Source organism: Silene latifolia, chromosome 7, assembly GCF_048544455.1.
Source record: "Silene latifolia isolate original U9 population chromosome 7, ASM4854445v1, whole genome shotgun sequence".
Lineage (NCBI taxonomy): Eukaryota > Viridiplantae > Streptophyta > Magnoliopsida > Caryophyllales > Caryophyllaceae > Silene > Silene latifolia.
Window position 1 is genome coordinate 63,607,436 of NC_133532.1, and position 17,798 is coordinate 63,625,233.

At 35.0% G+C, this 17,798-nt stretch overlaps 1 protein-coding gene across 1 annotated transcript; it reads right to left on the reverse strand.

The window, feature by feature from the left end:
- Positions 1–1,572: 1,572 nt before the first annotated feature.
- Positions 1,573–12,474, reverse strand: LOC141591116 (alcohol-forming fatty acyl-CoA reductase-like). Its single transcript, XM_074411540.1, has 10 exons — positions 12,396–12,474; positions 12,183–12,286; positions 9,550–9,752; positions 7,300–7,400; positions 6,939–7,131; positions 3,458–3,619; positions 3,185–3,266; positions 2,602–2,868; positions 1,930–2,057; positions 1,573–1,804 (listed from the first exon to the last, which is right to left on the reverse strand). The coding sequence occupies exons 1-10, from the start codon at positions 12,472–12,474 to the stop codon at positions 1,654–1,656; spliced, it is 1,470 nt and encodes a 489-aa protein (XP_074267641.1). The 3' UTR covers positions 1,573–1,653.
- Between the last annotated feature and the right edge of the window lie 5,324 nt (positions 12,475–17,798).

Sequence of the window (17,798 nt, forward strand, 5' to 3'; positions counted from 1 at the left end):
GGTTTCATCTTTCTCATACCAAACCCTTTAATGAGTCCTACCTTAGTTTTCTGCAAAGAAAAGTTCAAGGATTCCATAAAAGACCTACCTCCGTGGAGTAAACAGCTCTCCTATCTCCTTTGTAACCCCTCATCAGTCTAGAAATAGTTTTCCTAAGCATGGACTGCTCTACCACTAGTTCCTTTGAATCAACCACATGGGTACTTGCTCACCCTTTAGCTACACCACATGTTTATGCTGTACAAGCAACACAATACCCTGTTGTACATGAGGTCTCTGGACAGGCTTCTGCACATGCTTCTAAACCACTTGTAGTCTCGTTTTATCATTCTTCTGAGTAACAAGCTTAGATTGCCATATCTTCTTAGTTCCCATTCCATGTACCCTTTTCCTGCAGATGGTTGCAGTGTGTCCCATTCTCTTGCAAGTAGTACAGGTAGTGGAGAGTCAATCATAAACCACTCTTGCTCGTTATATCTTGTCATTTTCATCAATGAAATTCAGTTCAGTGGGGAATTGTTGCCCAATTTGGATCTCAATCATAATACGAGCATACCCTAGGAATGCCTTAGACGTGGTGGCTTCATCACACTTAATAAATTTTCCCACAATCCCACTCAACTTCTTAAGAGACTTCACACCCCAAAATCTAATATCTAAACCTAAAGTTTTATCCAAATAGGAACCCTAGAAACATCATGCCTAAGCAATTCCGCTTCTAGTGTCCATTCATTGATAATAACAGGTTTGTTATCGGAAATGAGGTGACCATTTCTCAGAACCACTTGTTGTTGCTCTTTCGTCTTAAAACGTACCAGGAAAATACCATTAGGTAAGAATGAAACCCTATCCACCCATTTGACTGCCATACCCTCTTCAAAAACCCATTAATCACATTGTTAGGTGGTTTTGCACCAAGAATATAAACAATACACAGAAGTAGACACAAATTTGACCTCACCTGCAACATCCTCCTTCGTAAGTTGGAGCAATGGCGGTGACGGCGTAGTTGGTTGTACCTCCTCCGGGATCTCCTGGTCCAGTTCCTCATCCTCAATGATGGAATCCATGTCGGATTCAAATTCTAATGAAGAAAATCTAATGTGTCTTGTAGCAGTTTTACCCTTTCCTTTTGATTGATTAGTACCATCGTTTTTTATTTTAGTTTTGTCCTAAATTGATTTGAGGATTTTTATTAGTTTTTTTCCTTCAAATATGATATTTATAATGGTGGTTGGTAAATTTAATAGTCAATACTTAAATTGTAGGTCTTGTTTAAGAAGAAAAAAAAATCGTCATTATTAGAACTGGTTCTTAAACGGTGGGATTGTTGTAAAGTGCATGATGTGGCAATGATATGTCAAATAACAAACTTATATTTCGTCCACCAAGTGCTAACGCTATAAGGCTTTCAACATAAGAATACTAACACAAATATGCTCTGAGCGACAAGAACATTTCCACAAGCTTTTGAACCTGACGGAAGGAGTTTATTCTTTTGATGTAAATACAATAATAACATTAAAATGATAATCTAATTTGAGTAATTGAAATCATACCGTATCTTTATCATTTATAAAGTTTACAAAGCAAAATTATAACACTTGAACCTTGCAAAAAAATTATTGCAGTCGCAATATGGTTCGAAACAAATTAAAACAAGTATTTAACAATTGCAGGAATGTGGACATTGATGAAGAAATCTTTCCAATTAATGGACATTGGATCAAAATTGAACACATCTTCATCTAGGCCATTTTCACGAGCTATCATTCGCAAATTTTCGGTGTTGGAGTCTACAAAACTGAAAACAATTAAGAATCATATATCGATATTAGTAAAACAATCATACTAGTAATGAATATTATATATAGTTAAAAATAACCTAGATTATGTTATAACTTATAATTATAATTAAAATCGACTTACATGCCCTTGAAGAATACATATGGTCTGTATAGTTCCACTAGTTTCATAATAATTTTCAGTTTTTTGTGTGTGTTGGCAAAAACTTGTTGAATGTCTCTTGAACCGATACAATTAGCCAAGTTTAATACCTGAAAAATATTCAGATTTAAAAATTAGATAATCATATTTATCGGAAATAAATGATGTGATGCTAAGGACTCGCTTGTTACCATTTCAATTAATCATACTAAGTTATCAACAAGTCTGTTTAACAAAAATTTTCAAGTTTTTGTCCTAGTATAAAAGTGTGTATATAGGAGTATATCGAGGATATTGGAGTGTACAGATGGAAATGAGACATACACGTAACACGACAACCAATACTTTGATGATTGATAATGTGAAGTAAGATGTTAGTGCCCGCTCCTGGTGAATCAATGTGTCCCTTGGTGAAGCATTCAACTTATAATGTTTCGCCAAGAGACACATTGATTCACCAAGGGGCGGGCACTAACATCTTCACATTATCAATATCATCAAAGTGTTGGTTGTCGTGTTTCGTGTATACCTTGTTTCCTACTGTACACTCCAATATCCTCAATATACTCCAATCGTGTAGAATAATATGTTGGGTTGAGGAACATATATAGCCTAATGGCTTAGTAAATACTCCGCATAACAAATAAAACCAACCTTTCCGACCAAAAAGATCCATAGAATGAGAATAACTTTGAAGATGACTATGTTACTCAAGACCAAGAGCTTTCGAACTTCTACAGCATTGCCTTTGTTATTGCTCCATGGATTCTTAGTGAAGTAGTTAAAATGAAATTCACGCAGCTCATTGAATGTCACTGGATTCCTATATGAACACCCGACTTGGTATATTCTCATACCAGCTTGATTTACATGGGCCTTCATTGCCACAATCATCGAGTTTACAAACATATCTGCAGGTATCTGCATTCGATATTATAGATAAATTTACAAACATAAGAATAACCAACAACCAAACGTCGCTGTCAAAAAAAAAAAAAAAAAAAACAACCAAACGTCACGGTTAAAACATAAACTTTGGGAGTTGTTTCCGTTTATATTTCAAAAGTTTACTTAAACAAAATCTACTATTCATCCACAACCTAATAGACAAGCATGTGAATTACAAATTCTACATTTGGATAGATTTGTATTTAATTAAACCCCGAATATAATCACTTTATTAAACAATAAACATTATCAAATAAGAATGAATGGAATTAGCAAGTTTAAAACATACCAAATCAAATACAGAGGTTCCATCAGCAAGGAACATACTTAGATGCCCTTTCCCATAGATAACGGCCACACTATCGAGAGTTCTGTCATTTAATAATACCATCAAAAATTAGGTACTACAAACAATCAAGTTTACCTACGATGCAAGATGATAAAGATTTCAACTTGTTCATATGGCGGGTTATTAGGAGATTTTCTGTGATGTCGAGGTGTTGGAATGTCGAACGCACGATGCACCAGTAAGATAAAGTGTCTAACTGGCGTAGCTTCTTACCTACAACCTTCGACCCAACCAGGGAAAGGCTCTTTGTAAGTGCTGCACACAATGGTAGGCCTCATAGTAACCACAGGTAAATTTCCTCTAAATTTCCCAACAAGCATTTCGCCCATTGCTTTTGTAAACACGTATGTGTTTGGCCATCCATATAACTCTGCCCTGTTCATATAATCATATGAAGATTTTCTTGGATTAGATTTCTATCGCATAATAACCGCAACATTACTTTAGTGCCTTAAATATTTCATCCAAGAAAATGATTATAAAAAGGTTTATACGAAATTTATCACAACCGTGATTTTTAGCTGATTGTTGATGCACTATCAATAAGTTTATAACTAAACTGTTTTTAATCTACATAATCCTCCATTAAATGATCCCATAGTGAAATATGCAATCACACATGTTACATAATAAGGAAGGAGAACACAATTTTTTTCGCTGAATGGTTTCATATAGGGGTGTTAACGAGTCGAGCGGACCCCGAGCTTGGCCTTGCTCGACTTGCGCTCAAGAACTAAAACTCGAGCTCGAGCCGATCTCGAGCTTACCTGACCTGGAAAAAAATGTGCTCGTTATCGAGTTTTAATGCGAGCTCAAGCCAAACTCGAGCTCAAATCGAGCTTATATATAATTGCTAATTTTTTGATTTTTTTTCGTTCGATATTTTCAATAAGAAAGCTCGAATGTTATATGTAAAAATATTTGACAAATCAGTGTGACATTTGTGTTAGAATAAGATTGTGTAAATACGTTATTATTTACCTACGATATTGTATTTGTTATATTCGGTAAATATCTCATGTAATTAGGTTTACATATCTCGTTAGCTATTTGTATTTATACGCACCTTCATTATCAATAATAGTCAAGCATTACATTTCTTCATGGTATCAGCTTCCTAGGTTAAAACGATCCTCACAAATCGCTTCCGCAACCCTAGTTTTCTTTTTTCTCTTCTCTCTTCACGGCTGTCTTCTTCATCTCTCTCGACCTCACGTCCCAATTTCTGACCTCACGTCACTAATATCAGCCATGCCGAGTCCAGCTACTAGCAACCCAACACCACCTGACACCCGTACTCCTCAAACTCCCGTCGACCAACCACATTCAGCACCTACTTCATCTCCCATACCCATTGTTCCATCCGTCTCTAAAGCAGTTACACGTGGCGATCATGGCATACATAAACCAAAACCCATTTTTTATCTTAATACTACCACTGCCATTTCCCCATTACCTCGTAATCCCGTGTCTGCCCTTAAAGACTCTAATTGGAAATTGGCCATGGACGATGAATTTAATGCTCTTATTAGCAATAAGACGTGGAATTTAGTCCCGCGTTCTTCTAATGTGAATGTTATTCGGTCTATGTGGATTTTTCGTCGTAAATTTAATTCTGACGGTTCGTTTGAGAGATACAAAGCTCGTCTTGTAGGTGACGGTAAGACACAGCAGGTTGGTATTGATTGTGGAGAAACTTTCAGTCCGGTAGTTAAACCAGCTACAATTCGCGTCGTTCTTAGCCTTGCTCTCTCACACGGCTGGAACATACATCAACTAGATGTAAAGAATGCGTTTTTGCACGGTGATCTCCATGAGACCGTCTATATGCACCAGCCATTGGGTTATCGGGATCCTCGGTTTCCGGACCATGTATATCTTCTCCGTAAGTCTTTTTATGGTTTGAAACAAGCACCTCGTGCTTGGTATATGCGGTTTGCAAATTATGTCATGACAATGGGTTTCATTAATAGCAAATGTGATCACTCTTTAATCATATACAAAGATGGGTCTGATTTTGCAATTCTACTTCTATATGTGGATGAGATTGTTTTAACTGCCTCGTCTGATTCGTTGCGACGGTCTATTATCGACAAATTGAGCTCCGAATTTGCGATGAAGGATCTCGGCCCCCTCAGTTACTTTCTTGGTATAGGAGTTCGTCGTCTAGCCTCTGGTATGTTCCTTTCTCAGTCCAAGTACGCCGCGGAAATTCTTGACCGCGCTGGTATGACCATGTGTAAGCCTAGTACTACACCCGTTGATACTAAGTCCAAACTGAGTTCGGCCCCTTCTACACCTTGCTCCGATCCCCACATATATCGAAGTCTCGTCGGGGCCTTGCAGTACCTCACTTTCACCCGTCCCGACATTTCTTATGCGGTTCAGCAGGTATGTCTCTTTATGCATCAACCCATGGAGATACATATGAATGTTTTGAAACCTGTCTTACGATATGTTAAAGGTACGATGAATTTTGGTCTTTGGCTCGGTCGGTCCAAGGCTAATACTCTTCTCATATACTGACGCGGATTGGGCTGGTTGTCCCGACACTCGTCGCTCCACAAGTGGGTATTGTGTATTCTTGGGTGACAATCTCGTGTCGTGGGCTTTGAAGCGACAACCCACCTTGTCTCGGTCAAGTGTCGAGGCTGAGTATAGAGGTGTGGCTAATGTAGTTTCTGATTCATGTTGGCTACGTAATTTACTACTTGAACTTCACCGCCCGCTCTCTAAGGCTACATTGGTTTATTGTGACAATGTAAGCGCCATTTATCTTTCGGGGAATCCCGTGCAACATCAACGGACTAAACACATTGAACTCGATATTCATTTTGTCCGTGAGAAAGTAGCTTGTGGTGATGTGCGAGTCTATCATGTTCCATCGCGTTCGCAAATTGCCGATATCTTCACAAAGGGTCTGCCTCATGTTCTTTTTGATGATTTTCGTGCCAGCCTCAGCTTTCGCAAACCTCCCGATTCGACTGAGGGGGTGTGTTAGAATAAGATTGTGTAAATAAGTTATTACTTACCTACGATATTGTATTTGTTATATTCGGTAAATATCTCATGTAATTAGGTTTACATATCTCGTTAGCTCTTTGTATTTATACGCACCTTCATTATCAATAATAGTCAAGCATTACATTCCTTCAATTTGATATGTGTGATACAAATATATATAATCATGATAGAATATTTTTAGAACATATGAGCAATATCTTATCTAATCACACAAGTTCGAGCCGTTCGTGGGCTTTTTGAGTCGAACAAGCCTTTGCTCGGCTTGACTCGTTAAGCTCTCGAGCCGAGCCCGAGTCGAGCTCGCACGAGCCGAGCTTTGATCGAGCCGATCTCGAGTTGCTCACGAGCTGTCTCATCTCATTAACACCCCTGGTTTCATACCATGGAACATCGAGATTTTAACTATATTTGAATACTAGGAATTTTCTCTCTAGTTTTTAATATATGGCAATTGCTGAATTGTCCAAAATATAGTCTGACTTTTGATTTAACATACAACAATATAACAATATATTCGTTGCGAAAATACTTTATTAAGAGCTCCTATTTCATTTCATTTTATTGTGTTTCAAAAGATATTGAAAAGAGAAGCGACTGTTTCTAAAAGATATGTAAACGATAAAATCGAGTGGGATTATGAATAATGTAAGAGTTAACTTAGAAACTGTACCTTTGTTTTCCAAAATCCTTCAGGATTTGTCTAATTGCTTTTTCAGAGAGTTCTCTAGTTTTGAGATTGTTGAGAAGTTGGTCAACAAGTTTTTTCTCATTGTCAATATCAAGCCCTAATACCCCATTTAAAGTCTCACCCATAGAATAAGGAGTTTCTGATATCAACCCTGTTTTTTCTCCACATACATAAGCTGAAATTCATAAAATTTGCATAAAAATTAGTTGTAGTGTGCTTTAGTACATATTATGTATTGTATGAGTACATGTTAGTGATTCTTATAAGTTATAGAGCTAGTGGAGATGGTAAATAATGAGTTTGAAATTTACAATAGTGAAAATTAATTTTAAACATTTCTTACCCGTTGATACATGAATTAACAACTTTATATTGACACATTTCTTGGCAAAGTTCACAACGTGCAATGGTCCCATAGTATTGACTCCTAATGCAACATCATACCTGCTTTATAAACAAAAAATAATAAACACCGTGTCTCTTATGGCAATGCCACAATTTTGTGAGTACACAAGAATTACGCTTACTCAATACGGAGTACTATTTTAAACTTAATTAAAAAAAGAATAAACATCTTTCCCTCGAAAAAAAAAAAAAAACAATAAACATCGTGTCTCTTATGGTATACCACAATTTTAGGAGTACACAAGAGTTACTTAAATACTCTCTTCCATCCAGACTAAAAATAGCACTTACTATAAACGGACGATCCAAACTGAAGGTAACATTACTTATTTGACCTACAACATTACCAAGTTAACCTTATATCTATTTGATGTTTACACAAAATGTCATTACATGGCTAACCTATTTTTTCCTCCTATACCCCTAAATAATCAACTTTTCTTAAATTCTCAATTTTTTCCTATGTTACCTTTGGTCTGGGTCGGAAGGAGTATTATTTTAAACTAATACAACTCTTGTTATCATTTTTTTGGGGTTGTAGAAGGAGCCGCAAGTAGAGGTGACAAATGGGTCAATCGGGTCGGGTATGGTTGGGTCATTTCGGGTATGTTATACATTTTGTGTCAGGTTGGGTCGGATCGGGTAAGGTGATTTAGGGTTTTGGGTGACCTGTTGTAGGGTCACTTTGGGTCGGGTCACTTTCGGGTATGGGTCATTTTGGGTCGGATCGTTTTTGGCTTAATGGCTAAAATACTTTAGTTAGTACTTTTTTTATTAAGATATACTATTTAACCAATCACAAATTATAGTATAAGACGGTCTTACACCGTTATACGGTTCACTTTTGTAAAAAATTGGTTCATTTATTGCTAGTAAATGAGTTATCTTATTACGCAATAGGACCGTCTCATAGTATAAGACCGTCTTACCCAATAACTAGTAACTGACCGTCTTACCAATAACTAGTAACTGACTAATATAACTCAAAACGGAATTAGATAACTTCTCATCGGGATGGGAGTATATCAAAAAGTATTATATACATACATTATAGAGTAAATTATCAATTACACCCACGTCAAATACACATTTTTACATTTACTCCCACGTCAAATTTTTTTATTAAATTACACCCAAGTTAATAGCTCAGTTTACAAATTGCACCCAATATCGGAATCCGGCCACTTTTCCGTCAAAATTCAATTTTTTTTTTAAAAAAAATTGATTTTAGGACGATTTTGCCCTTGTTCTTTCCTCTTCTTCTTCCTTTTCTTGACTGTTCTAATTTATTCTTCCTCTTTCTTTATTTATTCTTCATTTTTCTTCTTCTTCCATTTCATTTTCTCCAGATTTATTATTATTTTTCTTTCTTCAAATTTCTTTTTTTAATTTCTTCTTTCTTCTTCTTTCATTTCAAGTTCTCCAGATTTATCAACCCAAATGCACATTATGAATTAGGGATAAATAACAAATAAAGTAAATAATTTCCCTCACATCAAACAAATCCAATCAAAATAAAAAGCAGAAGAATGAATTAGGCGGTGCGAATCTGGGTTGATGAGCAACTCTTGGTGGTCGTGCTTGAGCCTCGGTGTACGAATTGCAGGTGGTTTGGGGAGATTTTTCAATATTTGTTGGGTTTGGGGAATAAAGCAGACAACAACAAAAAGTCGAAAACAACCACCCAAAAAGTCAATTGATAAAATTAAGGGGAAATAATTAGAAGTAAAATGGAGGAGATATCAATTAAGGTTGGATCAATGCTTATTGATTTTAATTTGTGTATGGAGTATAGGTGTTTGGATTTTTTATTTATTTGATAAGGAAAAAATGATTGAAATCGGGGAAGGCTTCATGGTTATTGTTGTAATGGAGGAGGAAGAAGATGAAGTTGTAATGGAGGAGAAAGATGAAGCTCAAAGGTGGAGGAGGAAATAGGGGAAGTAACTCAAAATCACACAAAATCAGACTAATAGATTCGGGGGCAAAATTGTCATTTCATAATTTTTTTCGCCGGAAAATGGGGTTGGGTGCAATTTATAAACTGAGCTATTAACTTGGGTGTAATTTAAAAAAAAAATTTGACGTGGGAGTAAATGTAAAAATGTGTATTTGGCGTGGGTGTAATTGATAATTTACTCTACATTATAACAAAAGATAGTTGAAAGAACAATGGTCGGTTACATACCTTTCGTCAAATTTAGTAGTTGCAGCTACATTTATTACAATGTCTACGTCCTTGAACATTTGCATTTTAAGATGGTCATCAACAACTCCCAAATTTTCGGAGGATGTATCTCCTGCTACGGGAGCTATCTTCTCTGAAATGAAGGACTCAAAGTTATCTCTCCATGTTTCCTTGAGTATTCTGAACAACTCTTTCCCTATAACCTTCAATCATAAAAAAAATACCGTCAAAATTAACAATTTTAACATTAATCACTTGGGCTTTATAATAGGCCCTTTAACTTTTGTAAAAAGTGAAAGTAAGCCCATATCAAAATCTCATGAGAAATTCATTTTCTCATACTGTAAAAACCTAAATTAGCTACATGTTTTATTTAAAAAAAAAAAAGGCAAATTTAACAAAAATAACCCAACCTTTAATATGTCTTCCAGAAATAACCCAACCTTTTAACTTAAATAATAATAATCCAACCTTTTTATTTTTGTCACAAAAATATCTCAAAATCTCACCTAAACTAATTTCAACTTAATATTGAGAAATGATATTTTGTAAAATAGTTTCATAAATCTTTATATAAAGTTTATTTTGCGATATCATACTTAAAAAAAATCATAACCAAAAAATTTGAAAAATTATAATTTCCTTACTTATAAATGGAAAATTGATTAATAAAACAAATATATAATTTTTTGAAAAAAAAAATAGTTTGGAAAAGATTGCAAGTTTCAAACTTTTTTAATGTTACCGAAAATTTGTAGAGTTGATAGCCATGTTTGTGATTTCTCAATGAATAAAAAGTTTGGTGAAGATGAAAGTTTGGATCTTTTTAATTTTCTACTTGATTATTTGATTTTATGTAGTGTTAATAAACTTTATATAAAGATTTATGAAACTATTTTACAAAATATCATTTCTCAATATTAGGTAGAAATTAGTTTAGGTGAGATTTTGGGATATTTTTGTGACAAAAATACAAATGTTGGATTATTATTGTTTAAGTTAAAAGGTTGGGTTATTTCTGGAAGACATATAAAAGGTTGGGTTATTTTTGTTAAATTTGCCAAAAAAAAAAGATCATCATTTTTAAATGTAAATAAAATTATGTTTTAAAATTCTGAAAAAAATGAAAATTTTTATTTTATTTTATATTTTTTGGAAAAAAAAACATTTTTTCTTAAAACATTTTTTTGTTACCTAAGAAACTTTAGACAATTAAAATCAAGCACATATATTTTTACAGTATTCATCTTTTTTTTTTCAAAAAAGAAAAAAATTAAATACTGTATATTTTTTAAAGAATTGTTAACAGTTTTAGGAAAAATATTTAATTATTTTATAAAATTTAAATATATTTTTTATAAAATAATTTAAAATCTTCTCTAATTGATGTTAATTCATTTTTTATTATGATTTCATTTGTTTTTTTTTTTTTGAATTTCGATTGTATATTTTGTAACAAATATAATTAATTTCACTTTTTATATATGATATATTTAATTTCTCATGAGATTTTGGGTAAGGGGTTTAATTTTACCTTTTATATAATTTATGGGGGCTTAATCACTACAATCTAAACTTAAAAGGCTTAATTTCACAATTAGGCAAAGTAATGGGGTTCAATTGCCACTTTCGCGAGTTTCGATATCACAAAAACTTTGGAGAGATGATCTAAGTTATTGAGAGACCAGTTTTCCGTGCCCTTTTATTCGTATTTCATGACTCTTTTGTTGTTGATTGTGACATAGTAATTTCGTACCTCTTTACATAATGAATGTACCTATTTTATCTTTAATCATTATTTGTATATATTTTATTACGTTTATTAGTACCACTTTTTCTTAAAATTGTAATATAGTCCCTCAATAAACTAATTAAATTAGGACTATATTTATTAGGACTACTTTTATTAGTATCACTATTTGGAGGGAGTAATCAAATTCATAGTATATGGATAAATTTCTCATAAAATTGTAGCTATATGCGGAGTACTCCATAAATTCAATGAGATTATGACATGAATAAATCTATAGACTATATATCTTCTTCCCATAATTTCGTCTTACACAAAAACTCCGAAGAGACGGTCTCTCAATAGCGTTATTAAGAGAGCTCTCACATGATGGGGTGAGGGATTCACTAGATTTCTTTTTTTTCCTATTATGCCTCTCACTAAATTAGTGAGAGACCGTCTCTCATGAGACCTACTGGTCTTCTTAATATATTGTACAAAAAAAATAGATCTTATTAATATCATCATACCGGTTAAGATTATATGAGAATTCGTAAGTTTTAACCTTGGTAACTCGCACTGTGATGTTAAATGCGCCTTGACAAATGTGAAAAAGCAGACGTAAAGAATCTATTTAGAAGGAGGGATTAGTACTATTAACATTTTGTGATTCTGCTGACTAACATAGCAAATGTTGACCGTCATCGATTAGTACTACAAACTTTTTATTGGTAAACTTAATTATGCATAATCAACAAACATACCTCACATTTAACAGGTACTAAACCTAGTAGTTAAAAATGAGGTATAGTTGAAAATAGACCTTAGGCTCGAAATTTCACACCTCCGATATTATATTGCCCTTGTGGGCTGTGGCTCATCTGACACTATAAAAAAAACATACCTCATCCTGTATCCGGACATTGGCCGACTCGGAATCTTTAGCTCTTACAAGAAGGTATAACTTCCCCACATTTGGCTGGATTCTTAGTATCTTTTCCACTAGAACTGCAATCAAAATCACAAAATTGATGCATGGTATATTATATTACAAAATACTTGTCTATTAGAGAAATTTATTCAAATTTGATGTCAAAGAGAAAAGAGAGGTACGTACTCTTTGCTATGAACCCAGTTGCACCAGTCACTAAAATTGTCTTGTTTCCAAGAAACTCCGCAGTTTTATCAAAATCCATTCTTCTAATCAATCAATTAATAACTCTTCTTTTACTAATGATATAATTATATGTATGAGACTTTGTTACAAGTTTTGATTTTATTTTGTAATGCAAAAGTCACAAAAGCATGCAAATATATAGAGGCGCTGAAGAAGGGTACGTAGAGCTGAAAGGTGATCAAAACGGTTACGTTTAAGTATATATATTATTAATATTTATGTGTACGATTATGACTTGGATCACCTACAAGTATTTATCACTTATGCTTGGCAGAAGATGGTGAACCACCCCCACCAACAAACCCACCTCTTTGTCTAGGAAAATCATAGTCTAATATAGAGCTAGCAAACAATGATACGACACGAAATCACGATACGAATCCCGACACAGAATTAACGGATTTGGGTCAAGCGTTCTCTTTAATGTAAGAGCACGGTTGAAATAAAATTAAACCTCAGCCCAAACCTGTTAATTTTGTTCATGTACATAGCCGGTGATTGCAATTATTTCCAAACAACGAGAATGTAGGAAAAATAGTAGAGGATTGTTTCTATATAAGGGACTATTAGGCCGTGTAGGCCTCCTCCGTATTCCGTCATCCTTGTATTTACCATTGCATAGTTTTCCGTCAATGGTATTTACCAATTCTTTGTATTAGCCAATTCATTGTATTTGGCTAAGGCCCTGTTCTTTTGGACTTAAAGTCACTCTCTATAAGTTAAGTTCAGCAAAATTAAGTTAAGTTTAGAAAAGTTCAGCAAAATTAAGTTAAGTTAAGTTCAGCAAAATTAAGTTCTAAAAGTTCAAAGAAAATTAAGTTCAAAAAAATTAAGTTCGAAAAGTTCAAAGAAAATTAAGTTCGAAAAAGTTAAGCGAATAATAAGTTTCATAATATTGACGAGTTTTAAAAAATAGATACAATTTTCGTTCAAATCGGTTGTATAAACAATCCGAGATTAATTATTATTCTATATAATTTTTTCAAAAAAAAAATATTTATTTAAAGCGAATTCTTACCTATCCCCCGAAGGTATGTTAGAGCATTTTAATTACCAACGTAAATCATTGAGAATGAAAGTTGAAATGACTTTGGTCAATTGAAAAAAAGGTGGAAGGTGTTAAAAGTTATGCCTCAAATGTCACCTAAGTATCAAATGTCCATTATTGTTTCTAATTTCACACTTCATAATTTTATACGGATGCACACTCATGGGATACCTGTTATACAACATGAGAACGTTCTAGGGACAAAAGATTTAGGCATGTTTGATAAGAAGCGGAAAAAAGCTATGTACAAGGTGCGAAATAACATAGTCAAGAACATTTGGCGAGGCAATGGATTTGACGGGGTGAGCTCAAATGAAGATGAAGAAAGTGACGAGGAAGATGATAATATGGAACTAGATGATTAGAAAGAAAAAAAAGTAATGTGATTTACTTTTAATTTTTATGTATTAGGTAATGTGTACGAAAATATTAACTTATATAAATAAAGTATTTTATAATCTTTATTTGTGTTTTTAGTTATATTTCTTTATTATTATTATTATTATTATTATTATTATTATTATTATTAAATATTATTATTATTATTTTTGAAGGGAATTATTATTATTATTATTATTATTATTATTATTATTAGTAGTAGTAGTAGTAGTAGTAGTAGTAGTAGTAGTAGTAGTAGTAGTAGTAGTAGTAGTAGTAGTAGTAGTAGTAGTAGTAGTAGTAGTAGTAGTAGTAAGTGAAATTAAATTAAGTTAATTTAAGTAAGATTATTTTAATTTAGAAAAGTTAAGCTATTATAAGTTAAGTTCAAAGAAAGTTCAAAGAAAATTAAGTTCAAAAAATTAAGTTCAGAAAAGTTCAGCAAAATTAAGTTCAGAAAAATTAAGTTCAGAAAAGTTCAGCAAAAATAAGTTAAATTCAGCAAAATTAAGTTAAGTTCAGAAAAATTAAGTTAAGTTCAACAACTTTAAGTCCAAAAGAACAGGGCCTAAGTAGGTTCTTTGTATCCAATTATTGTATTCCGTTCTCATTGTACTATATATTGCTAAGAAACTGATAAAATAAGACAACACAAAATCATTTACACAATCACTTAGTTTATCATGGTATCAGTAACAAAATTAATCACCAAATAACCTTGGGATATCCTGCGCATCCTTTTCTTCCTTCCTCACGATGACGCGGGACTCAGATTCTTCCGCTTCCGCTAATAAAATTGATCCCTTGTCTCCCTTTTCTCTAGCCAACGAGGAAGGCCCCGGACAAGCTATCACCCATATCAAACTCCGAAACGACAATTACGAAGAATGGTGTCGTTCAATGCGTATGTCTCTTAAATCGAGACGAAAATTCGGATTTTGTAATGGGACGATTCCTAAGCCGACAGATTCCTTCCTTCTTGATCAATGGGAGGTTCTCCATTGCACGGTTGTGCAATGGATTATGCATTCAATCGACCCCTCGATTTAGGACAGTATCTCGTACAGTGAAGACGCTTCCCTGCTATGGAAAGAATTAGCAGAGCGTTTTTCTATTGTTGATGGGTCAAAAATTCAGGCCTTGAAATCTCAATTGAATGATTGTAAACAATCAAAGGGAATGTCAGTTACTACTTATTATGGCAATCTGAAAATTTTGTGGGATGCTCTCGCTGCTCATGAACCACCATTTGCTTGTAAATGTGGTCGATTGCACATGTGGAATTACAATGCGCTCTCGCGCGTCAAGACTCGGAGCGTTTGCATAAGTTCTTCATGGGCTTGGATTCATCTTTATATGGTAATATTCGTTCAAATCAGTTGGCTCTCGACCCATTACCGTCTTTGAATCGGGCATATAATCTTGTTCTCCAAGAAGAAAGATTGCAGGCTGGTGATCCCGTTGGGGCTGCTGACCCATCTGATGTTATGGCGTTCGCAGTTCGCCATGCTCCGCCCGCTTTGTCGTTCTTCGCTTTGTCTGCTGCGCTGCCTCCCGTGTTACTCGGACTCAGAGAGAAGTGTCGATCCGACGCGACGGAGTGTCGGACACGTGATTCTAAAATTTAAGTGACACGGGGATGCGGTTAAACAAGTGTCTTGACCGACTTTAGAGACACCGATACGACACTTCGAAATTAAAAGCTTACAAATAAATAGTAAATATAGTTTATTAATATCATTTTTTTTTACATGGGAAAGGACAAATTTATTTCAAAACTCCAACTTTTCAGATTTCAATTGCATGTGAGTAATTTTATGGGGAAATAAAATAGATTAATAGACCATTAAATATGCACCGGTGCCTCTCTCTTCTTTTATATTTTAACATTTCCCCACATTTCTCTCTCTTCTTTAACCCTTTTCACCTTTCCCCACGTTATTTCTTCATCTTTTCTCGCTCTCTCTTCTCCATCTTCCTTGAAATACTTCTGACTATCACTGTGCAAAAGTGTCGGGAGTCGTGTCGTAGTGTGTAGTATCCCACACGTGTCTGGTGTCGTGTCTGGTGAAGTGTCGTGTCGACACTCGACACGCCACCTACCTGGAGTGTCGAAGCATCTCTGGCTGCTTCTGATTGGCGGGCACTTCGTGAGCAAGAAAGTCAAGAGCGTCGGAAATTAACTTGCTCTCATTGTGAGGCTACTGGTCATGGTGCCCAAAACTGTTTTATTAGAACTCAGAAGTTCCCCGAGTGGTGGGGTGACCGGCCCCGAACTCTTGAAGAAATGCGTACTCGGTCTGCCAAATGTGCTGCCTCACGTGTTCCTGCTCGAGCAAATTTGCTCACTTCTGAACCTTCCTCGTCTTCGTCTCACGATCGTCTTAACGGTATGTCTCCCGATTGGATAATTGACACGGGAGCGTCACATCATGTGACCGGTGATAAACGCTGGCTGACCGAGTCTTTTACAATTCCGCCTCGCGCGGTCAGCCTTCCAAATGGGCTCTCGGTTGTCGCGAATTTGGCCGGGACAGTTTACTTGACTGATTCGTTATTTATTCGCAATGTTTTATTTGTCCCTAGCCTCACTTGCAACCTTATTTCTGTTTCCCAATTAGTCGCTGCTACTAATTACGTCATCAATTTTACTAATACTTCTTGTTCCATTCAGGACCGTTCTTTGACGACGAGGATTGGAGCCGGTGAGTTACGTGATGGGCTTTACTATTTGCGAGGAGTGGCTGGTCCGGTGCTGAATAGGGTGAGCAGTGCAGATTCTTTCAGTTTATGGCATAGACGATTAGGACATCCGTCTAATAAAGTCGTCAAGTTAATCCCTCTTGTTTGTCATTTACAAATTCCTAGCCTTGAACATTTTTGTGACATTTGTCAATTTGCTAAACAAAGTCGATATAGTTTTGTTTTGAATAATAATAAGGCCGCTACAATTTTCGATTTAATTCATTGTGATTTGTGGGGTCCTTATCGTACTCGCTCGTCTTGTGGTGCCAAATATTTTCTTACCAATGTCGATGATTGCTCCAGGGCTGTATGGGTTTATTTATTGACTGATAAAACTGAAGTTACGGAAATGTGTATGGGGTTTTTGGCCATGGTAGAGAATCAATTTTCACGTAAGGTAAAAATTATTCAGTCAGACAATGGCACCGAATTTGAGCCTATGGCCGGGTATTTTTTCAAGCATGGTATTTGTTTTAGCAGGATTTTCTTGAAAGGATCCGGCTTAATTATAGAGTAGTCAGGGTATCTAGTTCTATAAATTTGGTATGTTATAAATGAATAGTAAGGAAAGACTTAGGAGAAAAGAATAATGTTTGTATTATTTTGACAAGCTGAATACGGATTTTGTTTAAGTAAGTGAATGCTAATAAAATGACGAGAAGATAAGTAATAGACTAATTTCACACAAATGAATAATCCCCCTCTTTGCCAATGCTAGAATTACAATATTTATAATCATAAAAACGAACGTTGTACTGGTCTTCAACGCCCTCCCCTTTTGTAGAGTCATTCACGGATTTATAGGACATATTCCGGTTGACTCGTTCCTATTTGATTGATCCTTAACTTCTTCTTTCTTTGCACGTCCAGGTTCATGGGCAATGTGGTTTTATAATTTAGACTTAGTCTTCCTTGAGGATAGGACACAAATATATATCTTTACATAACCGTTTTGCTTCTTCCTCAGCTTAATTTAGCCTGTTTTAATACTCTGCCAGGCTACTCAGTACTTACCATCAGGCTTCTCTTGTAAGATAAGGCAGCTTGATTGTAGTAACAGCTAGAATTGTCCGGTCTTCATCTTCTTCAGTCAGCCTTGTGAGGTCAGGCCAGGCTAATCTGGGCCTAACAATTGCCCCTTGACATTTTACCCGTGCTGGATCAGGCCAGGG

What these genes read in the sequence shown, in the direction of transcription:
- LOC141591116 (XM_074411540.1), bottom strand. Translation starts at nt 12,474, where the DNA reads ATGGATTTTGATAAAACTGCGGAGTTTCTTGGAAACAAGACAATTTTA. An exon ending in AAGGATTTTGGAAAACAAAG is followed by an intron (nt 3,620 to 6,938) that starts GTACAGTTTCTA and finishes TTATATGAACAG; the next exon opens with GGCAGAGTTATATGGATGGC. An exon ending in GGTTGGGTCGAAGGTTGTAG is followed by an intron (nt 3,267 to 3,457) that starts GTAAGAAGCTAC and finishes ATTAAATGACAG; the next exon opens with AACTCTCGATAGTGTGGCCG.